Source organism: Aspergillus flavus, chromosome 3 (assembly GCF_009017415.1).
Source record: "Aspergillus flavus chromosome 3, complete sequence".
In the NCBI taxonomy this organism is placed as follows: Eukaryota; Fungi; Ascomycota; class Eurotiomycetes; order Eurotiales; family Aspergillaceae; genus Aspergillus; species Aspergillus flavus.
In genome coordinates this window covers 828,707-843,864 of record NC_092407.1, presented here as the reverse complement: position 1 = coordinate 843,864, position 15,158 = coordinate 828,707, and the positions used below count along the sequence as shown (strand labels likewise).

At 48.6% G+C, this 15,158-nt stretch overlaps 6 protein-coding genes across 6 annotated transcripts; 3 read left to right on the top strand and 3 right to left on the bottom strand.

The window, feature by feature from the left end:
• Positions 1 to 865: 865 nt before the first annotated feature.
• On the bottom strand, positions 866 to 2,074 carry F9C07_4467 (RNA 3'-terminal phosphate cyclase; the record flags this gene model as incomplete). The annotated part of the gene is made up of 1 exon (XM_041285682.1): positions 866 to 2,074. The coding sequence occupies one exon, from the start codon at positions 2,072 to 2,074 to the stop codon at positions 866 to 868; it is 1,209 nt and encodes a 402-aa protein (XP_041144138.1).
• A 296-nt stretch (positions 2,075 to 2,370) lies between these two features.
• F9C07_4466 (3-hydroxyanthranilate oxygenase) lies at positions 2,371 to 3,082 on the top strand (the record flags this gene model as incomplete). The annotated part of the gene is made up of 2 exons (XM_041291636.1): positions 2,371 to 2,402; positions 2,536 to 3,082. The coding sequence occupies 2 exons, from the start codon at positions 2,371 to 2,373 to the stop codon at positions 3,080 to 3,082; spliced, it is 579 nt and encodes a 192-aa protein (XP_041144137.1).
• A 1,725-nt stretch (positions 3,083 to 4,807) lies between these two features.
• Positions 4,808 to 6,829, bottom strand: F9C07_4465 (putative Noc1p protein; the record flags this gene model as incomplete). The annotated part of the gene is made up of 1 exon (XM_041285681.1): positions 4,808 to 6,829. The coding sequence occupies one exon, from the start codon at positions 6,827 to 6,829 to the stop codon at positions 4,808 to 4,810; it is 2,022 nt and encodes a 673-aa protein (XP_041144136.1).
• A 1,311-nt stretch (positions 6,830 to 8,140) lies between these two features.
• On the top strand, positions 8,141 to 9,542 carry F9C07_4464 (serine/threonine protein kinase/TGF-beta stimulated factor; the record flags this gene model as incomplete). The annotated part of the gene is made up of 3 exons (XM_041291635.1): positions 8,141 to 8,260; positions 8,320 to 8,929; positions 9,001 to 9,542. The coding sequence occupies 3 exons, from the start codon at positions 8,141 to 8,143 to the stop codon at positions 9,540 to 9,542; spliced, it is 1,272 nt and encodes a 423-aa protein (XP_041144135.1).
• A 1,055-nt stretch (positions 9,543 to 10,597) lies between these two features.
• Positions 10,598 to 12,956, top strand: F9C07_2201513 (Zn(II)2Cys6 transcription factor; the record flags this gene model as incomplete). Its single annotated transcript, XM_041291634.1, has 6 exons — positions 10,598 to 10,696; positions 10,747 to 10,859; positions 10,926 to 11,005; positions 11,063 to 11,712; positions 11,864 to 12,633; positions 12,701 to 12,956. 6 exons carry the CDS (start codon positions 10,598 to 10,600, stop codon positions 12,954 to 12,956), a joined length of 1,968 nt encoding a protein of 655 aa, XP_041144134.1.
• A 1,222-nt stretch (positions 12,957 to 14,178) lies between these two features.
• On the bottom strand, positions 14,179 to 15,023 carry F9C07_4462 (mediator of RNA polymerase II transcription subunit 7; the record flags this gene model as incomplete). Its single annotated transcript, XM_041291623.1, has 2 exons — positions 14,179 to 14,703; positions 14,763 to 15,023. 2 exons carry the CDS (start codon positions 15,021 to 15,023, stop codon positions 14,179 to 14,181), a joined length of 786 nt encoding a protein of 261 aa, XP_041144133.1.
• Between the last annotated feature and the right edge of the window lie 135 nt (positions 15,024 to 15,158).

The window sequence follows — 15,158 nt, the reverse complement described above, 5'->3', positions numbered from 1 at the left end:
CTCCCTTGTCGTGGTCAGGCAGATGGACAGCCGGGCTTGCGCTGTAATCGGTGAGGGAAAATCTCCGGTTCGTTGCTGAGCCACTTTTTGAGTTGGTTAACTCGAGGCGATTGCGCAGACATCAGACAAAGAAGAATAGGAAACATAGTGCAAGATATAGACTGGGATGAGTCATGTGAAAGACAATACAGCAGGGTAAGTAAAGTATAAGATCTCCATTGATGCCGTTTATATACATAGGATTCAGGAACAGTTTCTCCACGAGGTGTGACTCATGATCACCAGAATCAAAGCCCAACATACTCTTAGCCCTGAAATGCGAGATCTATGCCCACTATGGGGTAGACACCTAGCGGTGAGGTGGACATTCCAAGCACCAGAAAAACAGTGGGTATCATTTGAAATTCAACAACTAAGCGTTTCATAAAACTGCAAGGGCCCATCAAAGGGGCGACATCTCTTTGGAATGTGAAGCGCAAATGTCAGAACGCCGGCTGCGGTGTGGAAAACAGGTGTTGTCTTGGCGTGGCCCTAGACACGTGGCGCAGGTCTAAGGTAGCGGTGAAAAGAAGCGCATGGTATTTTCAAATCCCACCGTCCGACTACCGAGGTCAGGCACCTGTAGAGACAAGAAGTGACGTGTAATCGGCCTCTCTGCGATCGCGAATTGTGAAACGCCGTCGAGGATCCATGCTGTTCGGGTACCAAGGTCGGGTTTCATGTTGATCGGCTGTCAAATAGTCGAATTCTGAAACAAGGCTGTTACCTGGCTATTGAACCTCCAATTATCGATGAATGTAAACTTGCGGCAGCTGACCAGAATGACCGCACGAATAAAAGTGAGGCTCGCACCGCGAGCGCGAAATCAAGCAACCTTTCGTCCAACATTTCCAATACCCCGTCCAACCACGCTGACAACGATGTCACCACGCTCATTTTCTCCGGCAGCCTCTCTAAGACCCCAGCCAGGTGCGCCAAATTTCGCTAAGTCTCTCGCCAGCTGGATTACACCTTCGTCAGCAATCACATCACGGCCAAGTTGAATCCGGCCAACATCCTCTGAGCCCATTGTCATAAGACCCAGCATGGTCGCTGCTGCTGCGGGAGCAATACAACCACCTTTCGAGATGGTTTCAAGCAGCTGATAAGCGCACTGCTTTCCAATATCCTCAGGAGCCTGGCCACCCGAAGGCGGGGATGCCACATCCGCAGAAAAGAGGCAACCAGTCGAGGACTCTGCAACAAGCGACAAACCGAATCCAAGACCGATCTTCTTCTTAGCCGAAGGATTGCTCTTCTCTGGGGCAGGAACCAGCGGGGCAGAGGACACATCAGAGAAAACGTAAGTATCCGGCACAAGTGGGTTGAGAACACCACGAGCGGTTTCGATCATTCTGGCGTTATTGGAAGCTGAGACACCGACGGCATAGGCCACACCACGAATCTTCTTTATTCTACCCGGGTTCATCAGATGAAGAGTTTTCGGGAGACGCACTTGGTGGCCGAAGACCAGCTGAACTTCTCCGCCGCCGCCCCTGCCGTTATGTCCAGGGTTAGATCTTCGTAGGATGCGGAGTTCGATGTTGTTGAATATTCCGAATTGATTGTAGAGCGGCAAGATCGCGGTTCGCACGCTGTCCACGGACATATCACCCGTTGGCGTAGATGAAGTGATCACACCAGGGCCAGTGAAGAGAACCTTTACAGGAGCCTTGGAGAATGGGGCTAAAAGACAGAGAGGCAAAAGGTAGTAGCTCACACCGCGATTACAACCTGCTGGGAGCTCATGTCTGATTACACCACCGCTGCCTGCTCCTGCACCACTTCCAGTGATAAGACCAGGTTTGTAGACAACAATTGTTCCAGTATAAGAGATTTCAAGTTGAGAACCATTGGTGACAGCCTCGAGAAGACGAAGAAAGGAAATCTCATGCGGAGCAAGACCAGGGTTGGTAGGAGAGGAAGGGCGGATCTGAGAGATATGCACCGTACGGCCAGTCAAGGTTGCAAAAACCAAGCGATACACAAAGTTCTTATGACCGGTAAAGCGGAGAGGGGGTTGTGAAGTTGCCATGATTACTTGATTGGAGAATCGCTGTATCTCCGTCGTGGGCCAGCAATGTCGCAATCAGAAGCTGTATACATTTGACCGACAAAAAAAAAAGTTGGATGGAGAAAATCTGTCGGGGAAATGATGTTCCGCCATGGTGTCCGGGCTTAAGCTGAACGCTTATCTCCGAGCGTGATTATCAATGTCGCATGATAACTATGCGTCTTCACCCCTCCGCCGATCTCTACGACTTTGAATTTTTGCGAGACGGTGTTTTAGACTGAGAAGGGTGCACAGTGCTAATATAATAACTGCTCAAAATGCTTCCCCCGGCTTTGAACATTCCCAAATGGTACTTTCTCAATCCGTGCTCTATCATCTATATTATTATCATTGCCCCTCCCCCGCAATGCGTCACAACATGCGACAAGATCTTATAGAAGCTACATAATTATGCCATGACTGAACTGACCATGTGTCTACAGGCTTGAAGCCAATTCGCACCTTCTACAACCCCCAGTAAACAACTACTGTGTCTACCACCCCTCCTCCCCGGCAACAGCCGGCTACACAGTGATGATCGTGGGCGGTCCCAACGCCCGCACGGACTACCACATTAATACAACCCCAGAGTTCTTCTACCAGTATCGAGGCTCAATGCTTCTCAGAACTGTCGACACTTCCGCTTCGCCCCCAGTGTTCCAAGACATTCCCATCCACGAGGGTTCACTGTTCCTGCTACCTGCCAACACGCCTCACTGTCCGGTGCGGTTCAAGGATACCGTGGGTGTTGTGATGGAGCAACCTAGAGCTGAAGGTGCGGTTGATATTCTGCGGTGGTACTGTAAGAGCTGTGGGGAGATTGTATGGGAGAAGCGTTTTGTGTGTACGGACCTGGGAACGCAGGTGAAAGAGGTTGTTGAAGAATTTGGCGCGGATCAGGAAAAACGGACGTGCAAGGCTTGCGGTACTGTTGCGGAAACGAAGTATAAGGAGGGGGAACTAGTACAGCCTCCCAGGTTCCTTGAGTAGTCGATGCTTGGAATGATTCCTAAAACAACTTGATAATTGATGTAATATGTAGAGTTTATGGAGTGTATATGATGATGATGATGATGATAACGATGATAATTGCCTATAAGATAGTGAGTGGGTGTCAGTAGCCGACTGAAAGAGAATATTAGAGGGCGTCAAAAAGCTGAATTATTCAAACTGATCTACCTATACTTCTTCGTTATTTAAGGTTACAGCAAGTTCTACCTCAAAAGCCAAAAGTACCTCGGAACAGAGACTACCCCAAGAATAGAATATATATATGCATATTTTGGATATTGAAACTGATAGTATTAAGAAATCATTCGAAGCTAATCAGAGTGCCAAACCGTCATTCCTAATCAAGTCAATGTTGAAAAGTAGATTGCTTCGAAATGCGCAAAGAATCAGCCACCCCGGCAAATAGAACATACAAATTAAGGTAGTAGGCGACAACAGCTCTGGGATGCAAACATTAAAGCTGAGAAAGATTTATTTCTAAGTCCTTGGACTAAACCTCTGAAGGCTGGAATCCGATTCGCCGTCCTATGCTAGGACCAACGGGTGGCAGGCGAGGTGGACATGCTGCCGTACTACACCACTTCGATATGCGTCCAGAATCCCCTTGCCCTTGGTCAAGTTTTGCATTTCATTATTGTCTTTCGCTGGGAATAGCGGATCCCTTCAGAAAGGTATGAGCGAAACGGGTTTGGTTATATGGTAGAAGGGTATGTATCAATTACAGGTCAATGAAGGATTCCTGGAACCTGTCTATCCTAGTGATCCACAAGGACTGTTGAAAGAATTGTTAAACTCAAGCTCTTTATACCTCGACACTATCTGTTACATGTATGTGAAAGAATTTGAAGAGGCTTATATTTGTTTTCTAGAGGCCTTGGCGGTTTATATTGCGTATATAATCAAGTGACACTGATTACCTCAAAGTATATGTGTACCTAGGCCTGACTTACTAGTGGTGAAGTAGTTGAATCTCCTGCCCTAGATGGTGTGAGTCAATACAGACTCGACGTGGTTGATGCTCATTATTCTTTGTTGAGTGAGCAAAGCGCGATGGTGGTAACAAGTACGAGAAAGAAAAGGGACAGAGGCAAATCCTGCATAGCATGTCTTGTGGAGACTACTAGAACCTTAAGCAAAAGAGAGCGAGGGGTGAACCTGTAAATGGAAGGGCAAGGGCATCACCCTGCCTAGAGTCTGATGAAGATGTATGTATAAGTCTAGATTAGGCTGAGACTGACCACGGGTAAGAGGAATGCCAGGGAACAGAATGTGAACAACGAATGGAAGTAAGAGTGGCCAGCTCTAAGGGGTTTCAGACACAAAAGTACAAAATGATTAAACATACCAGAACGAGTGACGCTTGCGAAGAAAATTCAATATGACCATAGAAAGAGAACATGCTGTTAAACAGATATGATCGGCGTACTCTGTAAGGTTCACACAAACTAAGCTGGTATATAGTAAAAGAGTCAGGATAGCAACTGAAAGGGCGGAGAAAACAAAAGACCCGGAATAATACAGTGTATAGCGCATCCAAGAAAAGAAAATGTGTCCAACCCATTATTAAAAATAATTCAGGAACGGACTCGCTAACCGATAAGAACGTCATCTCACATCACATTGCGAGGAGCGTATCAAGCCACAGAAAGAACTGATCCCTGGGTCATGTACCTCGTACACCAATATTTCAACCAGCGAACCCCATTAATCATCAAATGGACAGTCGATGCTTTCATGGCCATCCCTTTCACAGAGTGCACACCACTTCGACTCATCAACGGCTCCGCTCGCCTTGCCTGCCACGGGAGCCATGGAAGATGTCGTCGCGACCCCTTTCAGCCCTTCCAAAACGACATCTCGGCCGGTTTTCTGAGGAGTCGTGCTATCCTCATGATTGGATTGTGCAGACTCGGGAGCCGGTGACGTCTCTGGTGTGAACTTTTCATCAGTTGAGTCCTCTTGAGAGGGCTCCTTGGTATCAGTGTTGCTCTTGTTCTTTTGCTCAGCGCCAAACATATTCGTGCAGCTAAGGATATCGTGACCTCCGGTTTCACAAATCTCGCACCACAAAGAAGCGCCGTCATCAGAGCGGGCATCAGATTCGTGCATAGTCTCTAGCCGCTGATGAGAAGATTCCGAAGTGCTGCGGAGTCGTCCGGGGTAAGCCTGATATTGGTCATCATGCTGTGATTGATCATGCCAGTCACCAGGGACCACGGTGCGGTCAGATAACCGATGGGCATGGTTGACGGCATGCTCACCGCCGATTTTTCCAATGGAGCTCGAAGATTTGTGGTAGGAGTGCGAGCCATTAGTGGCGGGGTTGCGAGGACGACTGTCACCATTCAGCTGTAACTGCTGAAGTTCATGCTCAAGTTCTTCGATACGGAAAGTCTTCCTTTCCGTCATACGTTCGAATTCCTCGACCCGCCGTTCCAAGTGAGCTACATGCTCTGAATCATATTCCAGTTGAGGAGCTCCGAGCTCATTCTGCTCAAGTGCATGCAAATCGGGGTCACCCCGACTTAAAGAATGGATAATAGCTTTCAGACCGCGGATCTCATCATCTTTCTGGTCGAGCTCTCTTGAATGCTGTTGCCCATCCCCGACCGCATGAGAAGAGCTTTCACGCTCCTTCTTCAGCTCGAGCTTCGTTCGTTCGACCTCGCCCCGTAAAAATTCGACTTCTGCTCGCGCCTCGGCTTCCCCACGGCGCGCGTCTTCCAGACCCTCCTCCAATTCCGAGACCAACTCTTCGAGCTGCTTTAGTTGCCTAGCAACGGCTTCAACATCTTCTCCTCGATCCTGCAGCTCTTTATTTTGCTGCATCAGTTCATCTAGGCGCTGTTCATATACCCGTTCAGTTTCGGCTGCAGCCACTTCCAAGGTATCCAAAGTGCTCCTGAAATCGGCCCGATGGAGGTCGAACTCCGTCGTCAGCTGAGCAATCTTCTCATTCTTCTCACGCAGCTGAGCGCGAATGGAAAGAGAATCTGACCCCTCAAACTCCTCTAGCATTCTGTGGAATTCGGCTAACGTGTTTGCCTGTTCATCCAACTGTCTGTCGCGGTCCAGGAGCTGCTTCTCCAGACTCCTAACCTGGTCTGTCAGCTCCTGCACCTCCGCAGCCATGGCTTTCCGCTGAATATCCGAGGACCTCGTAGATTGGATGTCATCGTCTACACTCAGGCGAGAGGGTGGTCGGCTGGTCGACGTGCGGAACGGCGCCTTGACTGGACTCCGTGGGCGGCCATTCGAACTCGCGGCTCTGGAGGCCCCAGACGGAGTGCGTAATCCAGTGAGACTCAATTTTGAGGGCGGCGGGCCCCGTGGGGATTCAGCTCGTGGAAGTGAAGGTCGCCTCACAGGACGGGGGGTTCGAACCGCGGGGCTCAGACCCGGGCCGACGGATTTGCTGAAGTTGATGGGTCGGGAGGGAGTCGGAGGGTTTACACTAGGAATACTGGGCGCTGATAAACGTTTCGTGACGTACTTGTTGTTGTTCATGGGCACGAAGATGCCCGATCCCGGGGTGGAGGTTGAGAAGTATTTCTTCCCTTCCACATCTCCACTGTTCTTCCCTCGTCTGGCATGCTCAGCTGCCAGTTCAATGCCAGCAAATTTCCCTGGTTTGCCAGCCACCCCTCCTAGATACTTTATAGTACCATACATACCCCCGGGAACGTTTACCAGGTCACCGACCTGGATGTCGTCGAGGGGCGCCATCAGGGTGTCGAGAAAATGATTGACCTTGACCGAGGGGACGAGGGAGTATTAAGCGGGATATTAAATCATTCGAGGTTTAAGAAAGGAACTCAGCGTAGAAAACAAGTCCGATATCGAATGAAGGGATAAGCTGCGAAGACGGAGGTAACTGCGTGACTGATCATAGACCGGCAGTCATAATGTTGATAGTCTGAGCAAACTAGTAATTAGGAGGATCGGAGGATTTTCTGCGCTGGTTTCTTCCTGTTCTGGTCGGGCAGCGAGGGGACCACCGAAGAAGAAAGAATTGAGTCGATCGCCACACAGTTTCTCTCGAGTCAATGTAAAAACAAATTGTTTCAATTCATCCCCAGAATTGTCAACATGCATCCCAGGGGTTAGTTCCAATGATAATTGCAGCAAACATAAACAACCACACGAACGAACCATGGGTTCATGCTCCACCCATGTGTGAGTGTTTAGTGGCTTTACCGCCAGTTACTGTACAATACAGACAACAACCACCTGCTCGGGCAACAGGGTGCAGGGATCTTTTGGCCCAGACCGCCTACTGTGTTCAGTTGCTCCCGATGATCCTCATGTCCGATGAACGTGACTGGTAACATTGACGGTAGTTTGACTGTACTCCATCAACATGGAAAAGCCTTTGATCTCCCTGGTCAGACTGTTAGACTGCATTGTCTGGCCCAATTCAGGGCTAGTATTGTCGTAATCTATCAATAAGTCTCAATTTAACCCAATTAACGTGTTCAATGAAGTACTCTCTGGTCATATTATCATCTTTGACATAACATCAGCATAAATGAACCTTCGTAGTACTAAATATATACAATGTCACAGCGTTTTTGGTGAGTGTTGATTGCAAGCTAATGTATAATTTGTGTACTGCTTGTTCTGTAGACGTAACGAGGTGTACTGGTTGCACGGGCTACTACAGCCGCCTCGGCCTTATTATTCATCATATCTTCCACCTCATCATTATCAGTTGGCTGATTTCTGGCTTACTCCCAACCACAGCAGTATACTTCCAAACAAGATCTACCACTCCATAAGTGGTATTCTCCTCAATTTGCGTTTCATTCCAAAACATACAATCTCCTGAACTTTCTTCCTTGCGGTTCGATTGCATACAGGCCTTCTCTCCCTTGCCGCACCTATTCTCCTCTCTTCATTTCCCTGTCTCCGCTCACATTCAAACCATCGGCTGGCCTTGCGGAGGAACCGACTCAGCACCACGATAAACAGATCAAACCATACAGTGCGCATTGATTCGACAGTCTAGCTGGATGTTACGAGCGTGATCAATTGAAAATGGCGCAATATTTCTTCGACCTCCTGTATAACTTTACCGATTGCATGTGCTGCTTCCCCAGCACGCCGCAGCTCAAGATCAACAATCGCAGCTTTAAAATGCTCCGCCTTCTGGGTGAGGTAAGATATTAGAGTTCAATTAGTCTTAGTCTATCGGGCTCCTACTAATTCAATGTTAGGGTGGTTTCTCCTACGTGTACCTAGTTCAAGACAAAGCCACCTCGGAGCTGTTTGCGCTGAAAAAGATCCGATGCCCCTTTGGTCAGGAGTCGGTCTCTCAAGCACTGAAGGAGGTAGAGGCCTATAATCTGTTCGCATCACAATCCAATATCATCCATTCGATTGATCACTCTGTGTCCACCGAGTCAGGTTCGAAGTTCCGCGCCGATGGCGGAGAAGCCGGGTCGAAGACTGTTTATATCCTCCTGCCTTACTATCAACGAGGGAATCTACAGGATGCCATCAATGCCAACCTAGTCAACCAAACTCGATTTCCGGAGAAGCGATTGATGGTGCTGATGCTGGGCGTCGCCACTGCGCTCCGGGCCATGCATCAATATCGTGTCAAGAGCGGTGCCGGGCCTACTCGCAAGGCGAAGGCAGTAAGAAGGGAAGGCGAAGAGGTCGATACATCCATGCGCATGAGCAAGCCTAAGCGCCGAGCAACCCAGGTGGCAGATGATGAAGATTCCGAGAACGAACCATTGATGGATGATGAGGTCACAAGGAGTCAAGAAGGCGTGCAAGACGGAGGTTTGCGCCCATACGCACATAGAGATATCAAGCCTGGTAGACGAACTCCCCCCCCCCGCCCCCTATTGCCAACCCCGCGGGCTAAGCCACATAGCTAACAATACTAGGCAACATCATGATTGATGATGATGGACAAACACCAGTGCTGATGGATCTCGGTTCCCTCGCCCCCAGCCCCATTGCTATCACTTCGCGTTCACTTGCTTTGGCAGTCCAAGATACTGCTGCAGAGCATAGTACGATGCCATACCGAGCACCAGAGCTTTTTGATGTGAAGACCGGCTCCATAATCGACACTAAAGTCGACATCTGGTCTTTGGGGTGTACTCTCTACGCTTGCTTGGTAGGCAAGAGCCCCTTTGAAGCACGTAGCGAGGAGACCGGTGGTAGCCTAAGTATGTGCGTCCTGGGTGGAGACTGGCGTTTCCCTGATGAGAAACCTGGTACCAGTAAGGGCAAGGGCAAAGCAGGCGATGAGTCTCGCAAAGATGCTACAACAACGATCAGTGCGCCTGTGAAGGATGTCGTTCGGAAGTGTTTGCAAGTCGAACCAGCAGATCGACCGGACATTGACGAATTGATCCAGATCCTGAAAGACGTCATTAAGGATTTGCCAGATGATGACGAGCTTGCTGGCAGCTCACGCTAAGACAGACTCCTGTTGTCATTGTACTGATCATATCCCGACTGCGCGTCACGTCTGATTTTTGTAGATTGTCTGTTGCGTTATCCGGTAGTCAGCGACCGGATTGTACAGTATGAGCCAAACTTGAACACAATGTCCGATCTCACTCAGCGCCAACCTCAGATCTTTGCGCGATACTTGTGGCTGGCTTTACAGGGACATGTTTTCGAATAGTTTTTGTATTTCAACGTTTGATACCATAATCGCATAAGCTGCAGGCTGGCCTTTTGCAGATCCCCGCACGATACGTTTGTGTTTGCTATATTCCACTAGAGTTAGGTTCGTTCCTGATGTATCTGGACTAGTAGTCCGAACATATATTCACCTACTCATCTCTGTACAACTTGAAGGCCCTAAGACTCGAAGCTTAGTATTTAGTGAGCTCAATGGGAAGGGGTACCGAGAACGTAATAGAACGCCTCCTGTCTTACTTCTATATATATAAATAGAACTAAGTTATCTAAGCTTAGCACAACCTCAGCTCTGCGATAGGCAGCAACTAACAATTAGTGGATAGACATTACGGTTTGGTCGGCGATAGTTAACTTCTTGTGGCTTTTAAGGTGAGCGTTCCCGAAATTTGGGACGAGTTAGACCCGTCACCAGGCGTTCTGATTGATTGATTAATATGAAAATGGGGATCTTATCACCGCTTAGTCACGGGGAGATCGTCGTTAACTAAACTTTTCTGCAGTTTCGAATTTCGATGAAATGTCTCGATTCTGTCATCCTCCCTCGGGCCTTGTCGGGGTTTCGGCCACGGAGAGAAAAATTCCCGACATATTATAGATCAATCCCCTATAGAAAATGCTTTAAAACAAAAAGATTTGCCTTTTGGGTCCCCCCAACACCCCTTACACTATCTTTAATGAAGTTTCTGTCTCTGTTATCTTTAGTCAGCGGCAGTCGGACTTCCTTTTCGCCTCCCCCGTTGTGGTCCCGCCTCTCAAATTGACGACGTTGATCGATCGGAGTCTCTTCACACTACTGCTGCTAGTCTCTGTGGAGGCTGACTATCCATGTATCCGTCTCCAACATCCGCCGAGAGATCGGAGGATGAAACCCGACAGCCTAGGAAGCGCACAGCGAGAGCCTGTGACGCATGCTATAAACGCAAGGTATCACTGCAGTGTCCCTGGCTGTGGGCATAATGCTTATCCATGCATAGATCAAGTGTGACGCAGCTGTGCCACAGTGTAACTGGTGTAGTCACCACAATATCCCATGTACATTTGAGCGAGTCATACATAAAAGACGCAAAGATAAGACAAATGCAAATACGTATGCCATAGGAAAAGCCAAACCACCATTTCCCACAAGACACTAACTTACCACCCTATCTTACAGTCAACAAAAAACTACCGGCCTGGCCGAGCGCATCGACCGGATAGAGAAACTCCTAACAGATAGCCTGTTCAGAGAGCCCAGTTTGTCTGCCTGATCTTCAAATGCACACATCGTAGGACTGACAATCTCCCTTCTAGCGCCCAATGTGTCTCCTAGCTCTTCTGGACCGAGTGGGTTCGGGATAAGGTTGCCTGGACCGTCGCACGGCCAATCGCCCCTACCGTCTTCGGTGCCACTCCATTTCGCAGGACGAGAGATGAGCGTTGTGAGCCAGCTCACAGGCATCCCGTTCTTGTTACCCGAGGGCCAGGAATGGGTTCAATCGCGAACTGGGCAAAAGGTCGACGTCGAAAAGCTAAGTCCTACTAGGCCTCCATGGGAGAAACAACGTGCATTGAATACATGTGCAATGTACAGCGATTTGCAGACGGGGGCTATATTTGATCTTCCGGATAGAACCGTCGTGGAGCTTCATCTTGAAAGATATCGGTTATCCCTTATGCAGAGCATATTTCCCATTGTGGACAAAGAGCTATTCCAGGAGACCATCGATGCCGTCTATCAGCAGCCTCAGCCCGATTCTTGCTACGCAGAGTCAAGTTTAAGAGCGTGCATCTTTGCTTTTATGGCATTCTCGTCTCTTATCATGGAACCCTGTCATGAAGGGATAGCACTTCAGCCCCCACCTGTTGATGGCGAGAAATACTTTATGAAAGCACATCTTCTGATACCCCAGATTCTGCAAGGGACTCCAACACTGGATGGTGTCCAGGCAGTTGCATCACTGGTAAGCTTCGAAATGATACTGTCCCTCCTACATCTCTTCCTCGCCCCGACTTGGATTGGCAAGCATAAGCCATTTCATCATGAGTCGTACATCTGATCGGCATCGTTCACTACTACTTATATTTGACCACTGATATGAGTCCTTGAACCAGGCCTTGTACGAGCTAATCACCGGTAGCCTGCAATCTGCAAACTACTTCGGCACTCTTGTAGCACGCATGCTATTCATGCTAGGTGCTCATACTTCCCTTCCAGACGAAACTGAATACCCAAAAACAACTGCCGGAGACCATCGCTCTCGAGTACAACGGCAACTCAGAATTATCTTCTGGCTTTGCTTCACCGTTGAGAAAGATGTCTGCATTCGGATTGGGCAACCCCAGATGTTCACAGACGAAAACTGCGATCTAACGTTGCCAACCGGCTACGTCGAACAATTGTACGAAGACATCAAGGTACACCATTTCGCCAAGGAAATACCAAGGACCGAAATAACAGGATATCCGCTCTTTCCTGTCGACCTTCGCCTGAGTATCATCAAGTCACGCGCCTACAGCACACTCTACTCATTCAAGGCTCTCAAGAAAACCGACGCTGAGATTCTAAAAGACATCCGCGAGCTCGACGACGAGCTGGAGCGCTGGCGAATGTCCATCCCTCTCGAATGGCGACCAACCTTGTCCTTCTCCCACGAAACCCCCGACCCAAACGTCAGCATGCACTCCGTCATGCTGCGCCTAAACTACCACCTCTGCATGACAATCATCCACCAGGCCAGCAGCCGCTGCAAATCCTGGGCCAAGGGCCAAGGCGGCGTGATGGACGGCGTGAGTTCCAGCCTCGCGCTCTCCGTCGAAGCCAGTCGTTCGACCCTCCTCTACATCGAAGCCGCGGAGCATGTCCTCGTCGACGGAATTTTCTGGTAAGCCTCACAAGATCTACCTACCTACATCCACAATCCAATCCCAAGCTAACATACCACCACCCAGGACCCTAATCTTCTACCCCATGTCCGCCCTCCTCGCAATCTTCTGCAACATCCTCCAGAACCCATCCGACCCGCAGGCCACAAAGGACGTGCGCCTCCTTCGAACAGCAACGGGTATGATGGAGCGATTATTCTCGCGACAGCCCTTCGCAGTCGCGGAGATCGTGCACATCAAGCTCGTGGCCGACTTCGTCTCCGAGTTGTATAGACTTGCTACTTGTGCTATTGAAAAAGCGTGGAATGAGGGTTCTCGTTAGATTTGGCTTAGGTCGCGGTGTTCTTGGGGTATTCTTTAGGGACTGGACTGGTTATGGGGTGTGAAGTTATGGTAGGTATGGTATATATGGGTGTTCAAGTCTTGGGTCAGGCGTATTTTATGCTTTTGTCTTCTTTTCTTTTCTTTTTTTTTTCCTTTCGGGAGACCGATGGTATATACCTAGCGGGTTTGAAAAATGATGGTACCGTGTGGTTATATTTTGGTTTTGCTGTTTTGGTACTCCGTACTGTGACTAATTTTCTCGGGATTTCTCGACTGAGTGGATTACTCCCAGATTCATCTTGTGGGATACAACTATTACAACATAGGGCTTATGTTACAGGCTTAGACTATGAAGAATGATCAAGATTGTATAATGTAAATTGCAGATATTATATTCATGACTACCAATGGCTTTGTAATCGTTGGAGAAACCTATTTGAAAACAGTCAGCAAAAGGTTCACGTCATCGACAATGTTTTGCAAAGAAAATTTTCAAAATCAAGCCTTGTAGCTCGAATTCTCAGATATTATATGCACAGATATAATCAAAAAGCACTTTTGTGTGCTCTCAGATGGGGTTGAAACAAAGAATAATTGGCATAATCATCATAGTAGCGAAGGTAAAAACAACAGTATAAACTTACCAAGCTTGTTACAAGTTGCAAGGAGTAGTTGTTTGTCGAAAATGCCGAATAGACACTCAAAACAGTCCAATTCTTCAGGCATCATCAAGCCAAGCAGACAAGACTATTCTGCTCATGTCGAGGTGTGGATGAAGGTCAACATGAAAATAGTTGTCACGAGAAAATTTGGTGGGATTTAAATGCACGTAATTAGCGCCGCACGTGACCATTTCGGATCAACCATGCTCCGCTATGTAAAGTGGATATGGATGGAGCTCAAGCAAGGATGCCGAAAACAGATGCTCGAAGGCTCACATTAGATGATTGTTGGGGGCTGCGCATGTTGCACTGTAGGACAAACTGCCACATTCCGGCACTGCGGACTGCCCGCTCGAGGAACTGATCACTGTTGCGAAAGAAACGGCGTATTGGACTGTTGACTCAAGCTATGCATTCCTTGCTGCTACTTCTGTGGGTTTCAGAGCGTAGACGATGTAGTCAACGCTACCACAATAGACTTGTTATGCACGAAGGGCATGGTATCGGACGACTGAGAAGCTGGGAACTAGGTGCTTCATATTGACCAAAAGTTCAGCCTCAATTGTTTTCATCCAAGAGTTCCCAGACCAAGCGCGTATCTTCAATTGCTTTTTCTTCTGAGACATTGGGTTTCTTCGTGTCATTATCAGGAGCCTCGATGGGTGCTGCGTCCACGTCAACCCCGTCCTTCTTCAGTTGTTCGAGGGCCCCAGTAATTTCCTCCTTTAATTTGTCCATTTGCTGAATCTCCTCCCTGGTGCGACTCAGCTGTTCCTCCATCATCAGAATGAGAGATTCCCGCGCTTGGTGAGGTCGATACAGGTTCAGAAGATGATGCGCGTTGATGAACAAATTGCGCAAGTCCTCCACTTTGGATTCGAACTGCTCAGGGGCTACTGAAAGAATGCCCACGAATTCCAGGAAGTTTAGAAGCAACGATTTGCTGATCTTGAGGAGATAATACGCGTGATTCAGTGGCTGGGAAGGCTCTGAGGGCTGTTCCCGGTCGGCGTCACCTGTCGGCGGGGAAGGATAAAGCTGTGTAATGCCTTGATCTTGGAGGGAAGGGAGAGCCGTGGAGAGCTGTAATTGCTTGTAAGCTAGGATCCACAGTGACAGACACGAGCAATCAATATACGTACGCTTTGTAGTTCTCCGAATACACTGTAATGGCCTGATTTGGGTATCTCTGGCGGAACGAGAAAATGAAGCTCTGGTGGTACGTCGAGAGCCCGCAATTCAGTTGGCGTCCACTTCTTCTTCTGCGGTTTTCCGTCCTCGCCTTTGGATGCATTTTTCTTGATCTCGTCTAGCTTTTTGAGATTATCCGGCGTGAAGTGTTTCCACAAAGGAGGCGGCGGAGCGAAAGCTGTGAGAGGTCGTTGCTGTCCGGCGTCGGCCATTATTTTTGCTTTCTGTAATGATACTCCAGAATAATGTCTGAATGCGCGATAAGGCGACTCAAAGACGGGAAGATGGGAGGTTGTGACGAGGTAGTTTGGCTGTGATGGTAAAGTGTCTGGGAATGCGATGCGGAG